The 16255-nt window shown below is 37.9% G+C and overlaps 1 protein-coding gene across 3 annotated transcripts in view; it reads left to right on the plus strand.

Moving 5' to 3' along the window:
• LRRTM4 (leucine rich repeat transmembrane neuronal 4) overlaps positions 1–12351 on the plus strand; it is a 733146-nt gene extending 720795 nt beyond the window's left edge. For 2 of the 3 annotated variants that reach the window (XM_027623668.2, XM_027623667.1), the window contains exon 3: positions 11776–12351. In XM_027623668.2, coding sequence (XP_027479469.1) covers positions 11776–11997 — 222 coding nt within the window. In that variant the 3' untranslated portion in view covers positions 11998–12351. The remainder of the gene's footprint in view (positions 1–11775) is intronic. The other variant, XM_027623669.1, reaches the window with a different exon arrangement.
• The last annotated feature ends 3904 nt before the right edge of the window (positions 12352–16255 follow it).

A 16255-nucleotide genomic window follows, 5' to 3' on the forward strand; every position in this document is an offset into this window, starting at 1 on the left:
AGTGGAAAAAGACAAAGGAAAGGAAGTTCACAGTTTTGGAGGCAAATTTCTTCCAAATAAAACCAAATTCCCTAACAAATCTCTCTAATAAATTCATAATTCTTTGAGCACACATTTATTGAAATATTCTAGCCAGGCAGTAGTACCAAACCAACCAGAAGCATTCTGTGACAGCATGGAGCTTACACTGGGAGGAAACAGTCAGTAAAAGAGCAGAGATATACACGGTCACAGATATTTAACATTTTGATAAATGCTGTGAAGAAAATAAACAGGGAACTGAGTCAGGGGCTGGCTTCTATGTGTGAGTAGGGACAGAGTGGCATTTTAAGACAAGGTGGTGAGGGAAGGTCCTTCTAGAAACGTGACATTCAAGCAGGGACTCAAAAGATCAGCATAATCCTACGAAAAGAGTTGGAAGAAGAATATCCCAGACAAAATGAAGGGCGAGTACAAGGCCCAGAGATGGGAAAAGGCTTGTTGAGATTGAGAAATAGAAGTCTTTTTAACCTTCTCCACAAAACAAAACCTGTTTATGGTTCTATGACCCGTGAACTTACCCTCTTTGTCAAAAGCACGCAAATTCCCTCAGGCCCCGCCTTATAAGCTGTCATATACCCAGGGGCAGGTTCATGGGCTTGAGGGTTGCTTAAGATCTTCGCTGAAAGGTCACTGGGCGTTTATTCTGCCTGAGCATGTTTGATCTAAATGATCTAAATGGTGACTTCAGAACTCCCACCTGGAGGTTCAAGTCGGACTTCTAAGTACCAAGGTTGTGTGGGTCCAGCTCTTTGTCTGGGATCCACAGAGAGCTTTATTCCAGAGTGGAAGACCTGGATCTTCACAAGAAAACCCGCTGTGCCCACTGGAGGGGAGTGCTTTTCTCCCTCTCTTCACTGATTTGGATGATGCAGTTTCAAACGAAGGGCATTAGAATCAGGTGGATCTTCTTCTATCAGTTCTGAAGAGGTTCTTTCAGTAGCACCTTTATTTTATTCTTCTTCCTACCCCCGGCACCTACCACAATGCCTAGCTTAGTAAGTTAGCCCCACGCTGAATAGTTTTTATTTTTTTAATGGTTGAAAAAAAAATCAAAAGAAGATGTTTTCTGGCACCTGAAAATTACATGAAATTCAAATTGCTGTGTTCATAAATCAATTGTTACTGAAACAGAGCCACACTCACTTGTTTACGTTTTGTCTAAGGCTACTCTCCTGCTACAACAGTAGAGTTGTTTCCTAGTTGTGACAGAGATTGTATGGGTTGCAAGCCTAAAATATTTACTACTGGCCCTTTCCAGAAAAAGTTAGCCAATCTTAGTGATAAATATTTGCTGTGTGAATGAATGGATACATAAATAAGTATACTATTATGGCAAATTCACTTTATATAATTACTCCTTAATAGTATATACTCCATGGCAGAGATCCAGGCAGTAACCTAGAGCCTAACACATTTTATTAAAAATATGAGACCGATATTATTTATGCATCACTCTGCCATGCTGTTCTAAAATATATTCAATCAGAGTAACAACTTTAATTGCATTTTCCAAATGGGCTTCTCCTATTTTTGTAATTAAATATACATTACCATGCCTCTTTTCATTAGGATCAGTCAGTCCCCCAAGAAGTTCTATTTAAACTCTATTAGAATCGGGTTACTCATCCAATCAAGGTGTATGTCCTTCTGGGGTTTTCTTCCTTCTGTAATTGTCATTTGGTTTTAAACTTTTACCGTGGGATGAAAAGATGCACAAATGCAAGAAAGTCAGTCTCCTTCCTTATACAAGATTTTCATTTCATTTTATTTTTACATTTTTAAAACATTTCTAGCTTTTACTGAATACCCGCCACACTATCAAATTGCATGTCTGGGGAAGATCACAAAGGTAGTATATCTTCAAAAGCTGAACAAATCAGTCACATTTGGATTAGACAGGATACATGCTCTTGCATAAAACAAGTTAAGGACACAATTAAGAATTTAACACAAAACTGTACAGAATACTACAAAAACTCATACGGAAACTAGAAATAAGCTACTCTGAACATTGTGGAGAAGCTGAAACTGAACCTAGAAGGAAAACGTCTCTAATGCTTGCTTGCTTGCACCTTCCCTGGTGTTGGCTTTTGGTTTATTTCCCTTTCCAAATTTCTGAGGAGGGATTGCAAAGTAAATCTTACATTGAATCTGTTTGTTACATTTTCTGATAAGTTTTGTTTTTGTTTGTTTTCTTTTGTTTGGTTTCGTTTTTAAGTTTCCAGCAGTAGATTTGGGCTCAAGTAGTGATCACTGTCTTCTTCTGTTTTAGGCAAGACTTGTCTTCTGTGCATCATTGTATATCACTGACACTTGCGCAGTTTTGTTTTGTTTTTTCCCAGAGGGGAAAGATGTGGGTTTTAAAATTTTGTTGTCTCTATTTTTTATCGAAGTATTGATGTAGATTTCACTTCAATAAGATGTTTGCTTGTCCTGCACTATTAGGGAGTCCTTACTCTTTTGAATTCAGAGGCCAGAGCAACAGAAGGAAAGCCTTTAGAAGTTAATACTAGCTAATTAATCCAGCTCATTAGCCCAAAACCTCACTGAACACTGAGAGTGCTGGTAATGTAATAAGCTTTCCAGTTAATGGAGTCAAAGCTAACTTCAAAGAACAGCTAGTACCTCATTCATTAACTTAATCAACTCTCTGGACACCTTACAGACAAGGCAGCCTGGTAGGAGAGCAATAAAGATGTAAGTGGATGTTCTGTTCCGTTATCCCATGACTGACTTAAAAGTTAAAATTTGGACAACCATGAGTGCACAAATAGTACACATTCCTGTCTTTAAATACGAACAGAACAATAAAGGAAATGCTCGTGTACAACTTTTGTCAGAACTTAAGTTTAAAATGGTCTGAAGAGTCCCGTCAAGATAAAAAGCCAAATACAGTGTGTTTAGTTTCGTGTATTTTGCGCCAGAGCAACTTGGTACACACTTCAGCCCATAAACAAAATGGAAGTAGGACAGTTAGCAATTTGTACCATTATCTTCTTGTTTCTCTTTAGAGATTTTCAAAAACAAAGATCAATAAATGTAATGAGTGTGACAGATTATTTTAGATTTTGTCACATGTATTACTTATTTGATCTTCAAAACAAAATGTGAGAAAGATAAGACTGTTATTGTTCTTTCATTAAACAAATAACGTGAATATCTATTATGCAACCAAGCAATGTCGTCAAGATGATGAAGTTCAATGAGAATGCATTTTCAACTGTTTCTAGTTTCATTCATTTTTAGGAAATCTTGACTTTTTCACTCGTCACTTCCATTTATCATCTCCTCTTGAATTCTTGAATCTTACTTCTGGAGATTGTTCTCTATTATAGTTACTACTTAGGGAGAAAAGTCTTTGTGTGTATATAGTGTTAGGATGTCAGAGATTGCATGGGCCTCCTTTTAAAGGAGATAGGCTTTGTTTAATTAGTGTACCAGTTGAAGGTGGGGGTGGTGGGAGAGAGAGTGGCTGCTGGTGAAGGCAGCTGAACAACAAGAAATAAAATAGCAGACAGAGAAGTTCTGTTTTACTTTTGTCAGTTGAAGAACTCACCATTTCCTTAAATAGAAGGTGAGATTTTTGGTACAGGCATCCCCTTATTTACTTAGTGTTCCACAGTATGGGATCCTGAAAGTAAGGCTCATTATCCCCCTTTTCAACCTCTGATGTTCTCCAGCTTTTACTTACGACCAGGGATTGCCCAGAACCTTGCCTTTTCTTCCTACCTCACCAATCCTGGACACTCAAAGCTGGTGAGTATATCATAGTTCTGCAAAGGACCTTTCCCCCAGTCTAAACCAGCTTTTCCTCCAGTTGCATTGAACTATATGCTAGTAAATTTTTTTTTTTAAGATTTTATTTATTTATTTGACAGAGAGACAGCGAGAGAGGGAACACAAGCAGGGGGAGTGGGAGAGGGAGAAGCAGGCTTCCCTCTGAGCAGGGAGCCCGATGCGGGGCTCGATCCCAGGACCCTGGGACCATGACCTGAGCCGAAGGCAGACGCTTAACGACTGAGCCACCCAGGCGCCCCAGTAAATTTTTATTTTAATTCATTCTCCTCTCTCGTCTATGTTATAGGAATTTCTAGGAGTTTTTGATTTCATGATGGAAAAACAAATGAACAAACATCTGTTAAATAAAAAACTTTGTCCATTTGAGTGCTAACTTGGAAAGATAGCAATCAAGGCTCAAATTTCCATCTTGACTTTGAGTTCAAGATATTTTTCAAAATTGTGCTTTAAAATAAGCTTTTTAGCAAATGTTTTATAAGTAATGTCAGGTGATGTTGACAGTTTTACTTTTTGATGAATAGAAACTAATACTTAGATAATTGGTATTTTCTAATTACGAAGCAAGCCTGCATTTAAAAACAATAAGAGGGGTGCCGGGTGGCTCAGTCAGTTGAGCTTCTGACTCTTGGCTTTGGCTCAGGTCAGGATCTCAGGATTGTGGGATCCAGCCTGGGGTCAGCACAGAGTCTGCCTGGGATTCTCTTCCTTTCCCTATCCCTTCCCCTCTGCCTCTCTCTCTGCTCATGGGCTTCTGAAGGCTCTCTCTCTCTCTCTCATTCTCTCTCTCTTTCAAGTGAATAAATGGGGCGCCAGGGTGGCTCAGTCAGTTAAGCATCTGCTTAGGTCATGATCCCAGGGTCCTGGGATTGAGCCCTACATGGGGCTCCCTGCTCAGTGGGGAGTCTGCTTCTCCCTCTGCCCCTCACCCCACTTGTCCTCGTGCTCTCTCTCAAATAAATAAATAAAATCTTTTAAAAAAGCAAATAAAATCTTTGAAAAAAAAAATAAAATAAAAACAATGAACGAGCATGTCTCATTGCAGAAGAGGATTAAATAATGTAATTTGATGAATTGCTTCAGACTCATTACTTTTCTTGTGTCTCCTTTTTATGTTATAAGTACCTTCAGATATTCAAAACCTAAAGAGGCAAAATTTATGAAAGGGCGATTGTTATTTTAAGTCTCTCAATCGAGAAGTGAGGGATGAAATCAGGTTTGTAGGAACAGTCAACGTCACAGCTCAGTACAATTTCTCGGATGCTTTTCCGGAATGAGGGGAAGTGGCTGAGCAATTCTGCTCCTCTGGGCCAGCTGGGGGTTTTTGCTCCTGGGCTTATGTGCCTGTGATGAACTTCTGTGGACCTCAAGGGACACTGGCTAGTCTAAGATGACTCTGTGGCTCCACAGGGCCTTCCATTCTCCAGTGGTCTGGCCTGGGCTTGTTCACATGGTGGTGGCTAACCTGGCCAGGATCATAGGAACCTTGGGACGCAAGCAGCATTACTGCTGCTGTGTTCTACTGGGCAAAGAAAATCACAAGACCAGACAGTGTTTAAGGCAAGGAGAAATAGATACTACATTTTGATGAGAGGAGCTGGAAGAACTATGATCATTTGTGCAATCTGCTATCGCTGGATACGTGCAGACTTCTAGAGCTGTTGCTGCCACATGTTCAATCAGATGAAGGAAGCCATTTGGCAATCAGGATGTGAAGATAACGTGTAGAGATCATCCGGCAGGATTGACTGAGAGGTTCCTGGTGATATCTGTGTTCTTGGTGTCAGTTGTTCTTGAGACCCAGTGGTACCCTTGCTCTTCTGCTTAGCTGCTAGATCCTTTCTTGTGTCATGAGTCAATTAAGTCTCCCTTTTACCCAACCAACTTAAATGGGATGAGGTTCTGTCAGCTTTGATCAAAATTCCTGAAAAAAACTCTAGCCAAATTTGTTTACATTTTCTTGGTCCCTGTCAATTCTTGTCACAGACTAATATAGCGAGTAGAATAAAGGCTAAGTTATATACTCATTTAGCTATTGCCCTTCATTTTTAATCTATTTTATTTCCAATAAACCAAGTGTCCATCTCCATTAAGCAATTGAACTATATTGAATTCCTCATCTGGATTTGTAGGATGGTACTTTTTAAATGGTCTGAGTAGTCGGGCACTACCCTTTAATTCCGAAAATTAGAGACCAAATGTCATTTAGGAAATTGAAAATCAACTTTTTATGACTTCAATTGAAAGAACTCATACTGAAATGTGAACAATGTTCATGAAAAGTTAATAAATAAGACTAACGATAGTGCATGGTAATTTTAAAATGATCAGGCTATTAAACTACTTATAACTAGTGCTAATACCTTTGAGAAAAGAGGGTAACGATATTGGAATTTCATGCTTATAACAAAACTGAACTTCAAAAGACTTTCATGATCACATATATCAAGAGTCCGTTTCACATTACTCTCACATTAACTACACAGACACATTCATTTCTCATTTTAAATATAATTATTATGGATATAAAATTATGGGATCTGAATCAATTTATAGACTTTTGAAGCTCTGCCTATCCCACTATACTTTTGCCCTTCCTCCCAAGATTTAAACATTCTCTTTCCTTCACTTCCCTCTTTGAATCATTCACTCTGTGAGCCACTGTAATTGAGAGGAGTATGTCCTTTTATACTCTCCCCAGCACATTGGAAGAAAACCATATTCTAGGCAAAGGGTAAAGAACATTGCCAGAAAACCAGAACATCCGCTGAGGTGTCTAAGCTTCTGAGTGCACAAATTAGCACTGAGAGCCTCGGTTAATGAGCCACTCTGTGACCCTTTGTGTCCTTGCATCTCTCAAATGGAAACTCTAAGACAAAAGACAGGGAACATTTCCAGGAAAGACACTGTCAGTGTTGAGTAAAACTAGAGTGGGATATGTCTTTTTAGGGTATTCCTTCTTTCTTGAAAAACAGGGAGTACTTTCAGAGTTATCTGAGATTTATAGAGGTAAATGAGATGTCATTATTATCCCCACTTTCAGAGGATTTGCTGGAAACTCAGTGGGATTAAAGTGACTTATAATTAGTGATAATAATGATTTTTTTCCTTTTGTAACCTACCTCAGATTTAGTTATGAAAAATGCCTCTATGGAAGTTTATGTGCCCCTATAAAAGTTTAAATTCAATTTGAGTTCAAGTGTTCATATTCTTGAGAGAAGCAAATGACAGAATTTCAGTGTAGTATATTTCCCCGATGAGACTCCTTCATTCCATGTACCACACCTATTATCTGTAAATAAAGTGCAGCTTCCAAAGCAATCAATGAGCAGTCAAGCATACGAATGAGGCCATCTTTAAGTAGTGTTGTTGTGCTGTGCCCCAGAATGAGGTCCGTCAGAGAGCTGACAGAACACAGGGACCATTTGGAAAAGCTCTAAGAACACATTTACAAAAATATCAAATACACATTAAGGGGAACTTAAGGATACTTTGTTTTGACTGCTGGAAAGGAAACAGTGATACACACAGGGACCCAGGTGGTTAATGTACTGTACATTATTACTATGAAGTACAAGACCTCAGTCTCTCAGCTCCTCAGAAACCACAAAATCAGTTGATTACATAGTGCCCCGCAGAATAGACTTTAAGAGTAAATGAGCAAACATCTCAGATATCCTTTTAGAGCTTGCCAATTCACATGGCTTTTGAATTTGTGCTATTGGGCTGTTGTGCAGGAGGGCGCTTTATAATGTTTTTTTATCCTGCTGGAGGTTCTAGGCCTGTCTCAAATACAATAGAGAAAATGGCAGGAGCCCTTGTTCATTGAAGCAAAAAATAAACTGGTCCAACTGTCATAGCAAAACAAATTTTCTGAGTTCACAGATGATGGAATATATAAACTGGATGTGCTGCTGTTAATAACAGGTCCCTTGACGTTTGAATCAACTTTATTTGAAGATAAATGCCATAGTTTCTTAGATAAAAATTCTTCTTTCCCACTTCAGTTCAACTTTTGGGACTTCACACTGAAAATTCAACAATGTTCACATAAAAGCTAATGGTTTCCATCTGTAGATTAATTTGGTTTTAGTAGGGTCTGTGGGACCCTGTCTCACTTTGCATTTATGGGTCATCTGTGTTTGTAGTTCAACCATCTTCTTATTGCAGTGACCAGAGGAGCAGACAAAACCAGAATCCATGCATAATCTTTATTTTGATGTGTTTTAGGCAATTTGGCTAATTTGGAGACGAGTCCTTCCTTCAAATGAAAGTGTGCAACAAAGATTCTATGCCCAATGAATGTTACTGCCATTGGAAATAATTTGATTTGTTTTTTTAATGGTTTAGAGTTGAATTATTCCACCTATTAACAATATAAAAGCAAGAATGGACTATGTAACTCCTAAGGTCTTCATAAAATTATTTCTGCTGAAATGTCACAACAAAGTGGCTTCATTTCTATGCTTTTTCAGAGTTTTGGTGACCCTTGACACTAATCACAGATATCTCTACCTATCTGACACACGGCAAAATCCTATGAGGTGACCTAAAATAGAACTTGCTGACAAACATTTCATGTCTGGACCTGAACTGATTTATAGGGAGAAGTCTATATGAGTGAGAAAAAAAGAAAAAAAAAATTCAGAGATCTAACTTTATTATCTAGTAATCCAACCATATTGCCCTATAATTTGTTCCTTGTTCTCACTGCCAGCACAGAAGTTAATGTGCAATGTCTAAAACATCTCTATATCAATCACTGATTTGACCTACCATGTATTTTTGTTCAGATTTTTTGAGGGCAGAATTATATATTCCAGATTATATCAACATCTTGTTTGATGAGAAATGATCTTTCCTCTACTATTTCTTAACACTTGCTGAAAATAGTGTTTGCCTTCCATTAGAAATCAAGGTGTCTCATCCAGAAAATAAGAAATATATATTTGCTTAATTTTCTCACTCACTGAGAAAAACTGCATTATGTGAGTTAGAAAAAAAAGAGAATAGTAAATGAAGGATGGGAATTTATCCAGCTTTTGCTGATCACATTAAAATAAACTGCAATCTGACTATGTGCTTTGAGTATTTTTAGAAGCATCTTTTATTGTGATTCCCAGTTTTAAAAAAAAATCACAGGGTGACTCGGTAGACACACACTCATGAACACACACAAATTTGAAACAAAACTGTTATGAAGCAACTTACCCTTGCTCATGATACACTCTAATACTTTCTGTTCTAGTTAATTCCATTTTTAAAATGTTTATCTGGATTCATTAAATTGATTTTATAACCTACTAATGAGTTGTGATCTTCCACAAAAAAAACATTGCTTTAATCTATATTTTTAAAAATGTGAGGCGGTGACTTTTATCTTAATAAGCATAGAGGTGTTTAAAACACAATTCTCATGTAAACAGATAATGAATTTGTGTCAAAATTTTGCTTAACACACTAATGGGGATACCAGGAAGAAAACATAAGACCTAGTTTGAAGAACATTTGAGGGATTTATACAGTTTTATAGGAGGAATGGATTCTTAAAGTAAGGTGGCCAAGTTAGACATAAGATTGGTTAACTTCCTACAGAACAATTAACCCATAAGACCTTTGGGGGTTAATTTCACTACGAAATTATAAAATTATAACAATAATTTCTGCGGTTTAACCTAGAGAAAGAGTCTTATATAGTCTAGTCAGGAGACCGGCAACCTATCAGTTATTTTAACAAAGCATGTTACGTGAATTGCTAATTAAATACAGAGTTATTGGGGCACCTGGGTGGCTCAGTCAGTTGAGCATCCAACTCTTAATGTCCACTCTGGGCATGATCTCAGGGTCCTGGGATCGAGCCCCCAGGTAGGCTACCCGCTCAGTGGGGAGTCTGCTTGAGATTCCCTCTCCCTCTGTCTCTGCCCCTTTACTCTACCCCTTTTCCCCTCTTGCACATGCACGGCACACTCTCTCTCTCTCTCAATAAATAAAATCTTAAAAAAAAAAATGATGCAGAGTTATTAGCTAAGTTCATGCAAAAGCTAAAAGTGCCATATTGTAACAGAGACAGCAACTTCAGGTAGTAACTGCCACCCCTACCCCCTGTGGGACTAAAGGACTAAACAGAGAGGTCTGGAATTGGAAAATTACAAGCTTGGAGGAGGAGCTTTGTGGAGACACACCTCACATTTCTTTGGTGCTGGAGACTTGGAGGGGACATGTTGAGGGAAGTGGCCGGCTACTGTGGGAAGGCACTGCCACAGCCTGTCTGATGGGGATGGCCGGCTACTGTGGGAAGACGCTGCCACAGCCTGTATGATGGGGCCTCGTTGGGGTAGCTCCCTGGAGCAGGAAGAATCAGAGAGGAAGCCCACCACAGAGCAGTTCCCTCCATCTCCTCTAGTCTTGCCATCTCCTTCCAGTGGGCCCACTGTTCAAGTCTAACAGGGAGCAGCAGGTCAAGTGGCAATGTGGTCTGCAGAGCCCTAGCCTGGTGTCATAAAGCCAAGTACAGCAGTGCTTTGGAGCAGAGAGACAAAAGTTTAAAATTGCTCCGATTCTTGCCTGACAGGAGAGTGAAGTGTTTGCAATTTTATCATCTGTGGACTGTTGAACAAGAGTGTCAGATCAGATCTAGTGGGTTATGAGAAATGCTCTAGCGTGATATAAAGAATTAAGCAATCCTCATTTTCCTTTCTCTAAGCTTATGACACATTTTGCTTTATCGGAAATTTGTCGTTTAATAAAAAGCTGCACAGCATCAAAAGTACTGTAATTTGGGGCACCTGGGTGACTCAGTTGGTTAAGCATTTGACTCTTGATTTTGGCTCAGGTCATAATCGAGCCCATGTTGGGCTCCATGCTGGGCTTGGAGCCTGCTTAAGATTCTCTCTCTCCCTCTGCCCCTCCTCCCTCACTCTCACTCTCTCTACCAAAAAAAAAACAAACAAAAAAAAAAACCCAAAACCAAAAAACCCCAAAACTCTAATTTAAATATTTTTAGCTTTTCCTATTAAAGGGATTTCTATAGATTATTATTTAGGTATATTATTCTAACATTAGACACATATCTGGCTTGTTAGCTTGAAATCAATAGCATTATATATTATGAACACAAGGATGTGTCCACTTTCATGATTCTAGAGTTCTTTTGTTCAGAATTTATAGAATTGTTAGAAATAATCTATAGGACATTGTGATTTTTTTTTAAATTTTAAGTAAAACATGCCCACAATAAAGATTTCAATTATATATAAAGATATTTTAAAAGTAAAAACTCTACATATGTTTACATTTGTATTTACACAAAACAGATCACACTGTATATTCTTTTCACATTAATTTTCTCTTAATATCCTATCTTGCCATACTATAACAGATGGGCCCTCCCAAATCTTTGTATTATCTGTCTACAAGTGTGTGAATTTACTTAATACATTTTAAAATTCCCTGTTGATGGGAATTTAGGTTGTTTTTAACTCTCAATGGCAATAGATAGATAGATGACTGGACTGAGCCTAGAAAAATCTTTATGATTTTATATACAAAGTGTGTATGAATGAATGTATGTGTATATGTGTATATATGTGTGTATATACATATATACACACACACTTTATATAAAAGTATATGTAAAAAAAGTATATACACACTTTTTTATAAAGTGTGTATATATATATACACACACAACTATATATAAGATGCATATACAAGGTATATAAACACACACTTTGTACATAAAATCATATATAAGGTTTATCTATCTGGACAAAACAATATCGAGTTAAATACTAGCAATCCTTATTTTGTTTTGTTTATTAAGAGCAGTTGATGCCTTAAAACAGCATGAACGAGTTCAAAGTACAATCCTAGGAGTGTCCTTTTGTTACCCTTCCAGCGCCGCATTTTCGTGATCAGTCTTTCTCTTTCTCACACCAGATCCCGCACCACGTGAAGTCCTTGCCCTATTACAGCTACGAGCCGCCTGTGATTGGCTACTGCCAGGCTCACCAGCCACTCCGCGTCCACAAGGGCTATGAGGCAGTGTCTCCGGAGCAGGACGAAACCCCCAGCCTGGAGCTCGGGCGTGACCACAGCTTCATCGCCACCATCGCCAGGTCGGCGGCGCCGGCCATTTATCTGGAGAGAATAACAAACTAATGGGAAAGCCAACTCCTCGTGGGGAACCTCGACGGGGTGGGGAGGGAGGGCTTCATCTTAAAGGAGAATGGGTGTCCACAGTTGTGCAAGCAAGCTGGCTGGTCGTTCCTGCTAAAACACTTAGGACGTAGAGGAAAGGAAAAACGAAACTGCTGAGAGAGGGCAGCGGATGCACCTGCCGCATAAACCAGGAGAACTATAGAACTTTCTTTGCTTCAAAACATAAAACAAAAATGGTCCTGGATGTAAATAGTGAAAGTGTCGAGTTCTTATAAAAATAGATTTCACCCTAGCTACATATAGGTTTGTTTGTATATTTGCTTTTTCTACACTGCATGGTTCCTGGGCTGGAGAACCACAGGGGGTTGGGGGGGACCTGGGGTGGTGGGGTGGGGAGTTGGGGAAACAAGACAGTTTTCCTTGTTAGGTGTGTAACTCTCGCAGACTTGATTTCAATTGCTTTATTTAATTTTCCCTCTAAAATGCTGTTTGTTCCTATTTGGTTTGTTTTCTTTTCTTTTTTTTTTTTCCTGGTCAGTGATTCTGTTTCCAATTCTAAACATGGGCATTAAAGCTTATGGTGTACCAAAAGAAAATTTGCTTTACTACAGACCACAGAGAAACAAAGCTGACCACAAAGTTTGGCAAAACTATTGGAATGAAAATCCAGTAAAATCTGGGTGAATGGTCCTTCAAGACACACGATGTACACAGTATGAAGAGTTTTGACTTTTTTTTCCTACTGGCAGTCCTCACGTGAGTTTTCACTGTGTAAGAATTCTGAATGGGATCTGTACAGACCTCCAGTTGGAAAGACCAGCAGAAATCTTCTCATCTGGACACAGGCATATGAAGAACAATGGTCATGTGGTCAATGAATGAAACTGCCAAGCTGACAAATTTCTAAGTACAAGATAATGTGTAACATTGCTTTTTAAATTATCAATTAGCTTTTGTGTAGTTTTTATCAATAAAGGAAAATGTTGGAAAAATAAATATATTATTTTGTGGTTGGTATACCACAGCCCACTTGCTATTGAGTACTTTATCTCTTTATTGTGAAATCCTTCTAGCCTGTGTCAGTTGGTATCTACCAAATGCCTTCTGTGTGTTCTGTGATTAGGTGGGGAAACCCTTCAAGGTGTAGAAAAGAAGAATGGGAGGTGACATATGCACTAACTCGTTACACACATTTTTTTGGAAACATGATATAACTCAAAAATTATATAACAACATGAGGAAAAAAATAAGAATCCATGGAATGGTTAGAGGTTATATGATCTTTTAGGAGAAAAAGAACTGTGTGGAAATTATTGCAATCTGAAAGAAGCATAATGATCACCCACTTTTTAAACAAAGGTGATAACTATGCAAATATCAGTTGAACGATTTTCACTTGACTTCCTTAGTGCTGTGATGCTATATGTCAGCAACTTTTTCTGATTCACAATGGACATTATCCCAACCTAGCTAGAGGTCTGATTTGCCTAGTCCTATACTTAAAATGAAATTACAAAATTTTTGTCATCTTTATTAGGTCAGGTTTTGCATTCTGAAAAGTGCTAATATACAGTGGTACTAGTGGGATTTCAGAAGAACTAAGTTGATAACCACCATTCATTTAATTATAAATTCTACTAAAGTAATAATTAAAGAGCCCTGTGAATACTTCTATATCAAAGAAAAACTAGCATGGAGTATCTTCTCAAAGTAATTCTGTTTTAGTACCATTTTAAATTATGCTTGAAGTTAAATTCTATCTTAATTGATAAAAATAATTGTCATATTAAAGAAAATTCAACCAAAGGAAGTTTTTCCATATTGGAACTCAGGACTTTTGCTGTCAGATTCTGGTAACTTCCCTGTTAACACTTATAATCTGGATTATATCTAGATATGTTCCTGAACCATTCAAGTAGAATGAATTGACTACAAGTTTCAAAGTTAAAGATAATTCTTTGGCATTGTGATTTTTCTCTTCAGAATTATTTAACAGATTGTAGCAGAACAGTTTGGAGTGTCTGCCCAAATTATGAGGATTCTCTAACCTCTCTTACCTTCTCCATGTATCTAACGTCAGTCATGTATCCCATCTACCACCCCACCCCATCTTAGGTGATTTACTGAAGGTCATACCTGAAAAATTTTTGTCAAAGTTGGCTTAAATCAACTGTTTTCTGTTTGCTTCTGTTTCTTATAGCCCCCCCCAAAAAATGTCCTAAATGTATATCCGTCTTCATGTTATGTAAAACTGTCATATTTGGCCAACAGTTGCATCAAGTCTCACATGAATTAGGTAAGTGAACTGCTAATGAAACAGGTAGCATTAAGAAGATGCTACACCCTCTGAATGTGAAAACTTTCACTTACATATGCTAGAAAAAGTTTACATGGAGCTTTGGAAATCTTTTGATGATGGGCAAAAACAAAACAAACAAATGAAAACAAACAAAAAAAGCTTGAGTAGGCTTAGAAAAGTCACTAGCTGAAAATTCAGGCTTAAGATGTCCATCGACAGATGAATGGGTAAAGAAGATGTGATATATATATTCAATGGAATATTATGCAACCATCAAAAGGAATGAAATCTTGCCATTTGCAATGATGTGGATGGAACTGGAGAGTGTTATGCTGAGCGAAATAAGTCAATCAGAGAAAGACATGTATCATATGACCTCACTGATATGAGGAATTCTTAATCTCAGGAAACAAACTGAAGGTTGGTGGAGTGGTGGGGGGTGGGAGGGATGGGGCGGCTGGGTGATAGACATTGGGTTGGGTATGTGCTATGGTGAGTGCTGTGAATTGTGTAAGACTGTTGAATCACAGATCTGTACCTCTGAAACAAATAATACATTATATGTTAAAAAAGAAGAAGAAGAAGAAGATAGCAGGAGGGGAAGAATGAAGGGGGGCAAATCGGAGGGTGAGATGAACCATGAGAGACGATGGACTCTGAGAAACAAACTGAGGGTTCTAGAGGGGAGGGGGTTGGGGGGATGGGTTAGCCTGGTGATGGGTATTAAAGAGGGCACGTTCTGCGTGGAGCACTGGATGTTATACGCAACTAATGAATCATGGAACACTACATCAAAAACTAATGATGTATGGTAATTAACATAAAATAATAAAAAAAAGCCAAAAAAAAGAAAGAAAAAAGAAAATTCAGGCTTTATATTATATGAGGGGTCGCCTCAGTTTTCAGAGAAAACAACATTGAAAAAAACATAGTGATATTTCCAGAGAGGGCTTAGAATCAAATATTAGATTATTAAGCCTTAGAATGCAAAAGTCAATCATGTCTGTGCTGAAAATCTGTTATAACCAAAGAGGATACAAAGCTTAAGCTAGTCACAATTCAGGTTATTATCTGGGCCCCTTAACCAGAGGCTGCAAATTTGTCTATGCAGGTCACTTCTATCATCATTTCTGGTTTATTCAAGTGCTTTGCTATGCAAAGAATCCCCCTTCTCCCTCAACATTGAAGAGTTTAAATTGTGACCTTATTAGAAGGTACCACCCAGTGAGTCCAATAGCACACATGGTATCCTCCTAATGTGCAGGGGAAGAAATATATCACACATCTACAGGCCTTTTGAAATTCTGGTTAATCTGGGTCTAACTAATACTAAGATTTTTCACTGTCTTCTAAAAGTCAGGAATTATTTTGACTCTACTCATTTTTCATGTTGAAATATTAAAGACATCTCTCAAAGAAAGTTATGCTTTATTTCAAGACTGGCCTAATTATTAATTTGATTTTAGACTATAATTTTTATTGAACCTCCAAAAAATTTGCAGGTTGAGGAGTATCATGGAGTATTTATAGAGGAAGGACATTAAAACAGTGTCTAAAAAGAATGGGGAATGTGACACATGCAGATTAGAAGAATCATTTATTCAAAAATTCTGATTAACTTTTTTTCATAAACATTTTTAGTAATGCTGAGTTTGCTTTTACTTATTGTATCATGCAATAGGGAAATGCCTAGACTCAGAAGCTTGACTGATATATGTATGTGTACCTTATACGTATACATTAAATTTTCACTGGCCTGCCTGCTATACTTTTATCAGATATGGCAGATCTACACTACAAAGTGATCCATGCCATGAAACTGAGAAAGGGGAGAAAGTGTAGTATCCCAACTGTAAACCTTTACATTTTATGAGTAATCAGTGCATGTGGGTTAAATTTGGGAATTTTGGTCAACACATAGTTTAACATTACTCCGTGTAATGAGACTGCCAAAGAAAA

The sequence above is a fragment of the Zalophus californianus genome, chromosome 8, assembly GCF_009762305.2.
Source record: "Zalophus californianus isolate mZalCal1 chromosome 8, mZalCal1.pri.v2, whole genome shotgun sequence".
In the NCBI taxonomy this organism is placed as follows: Eukaryota; Metazoa; Chordata; class Mammalia; order Carnivora; family Otariidae; genus Zalophus; species Zalophus californianus.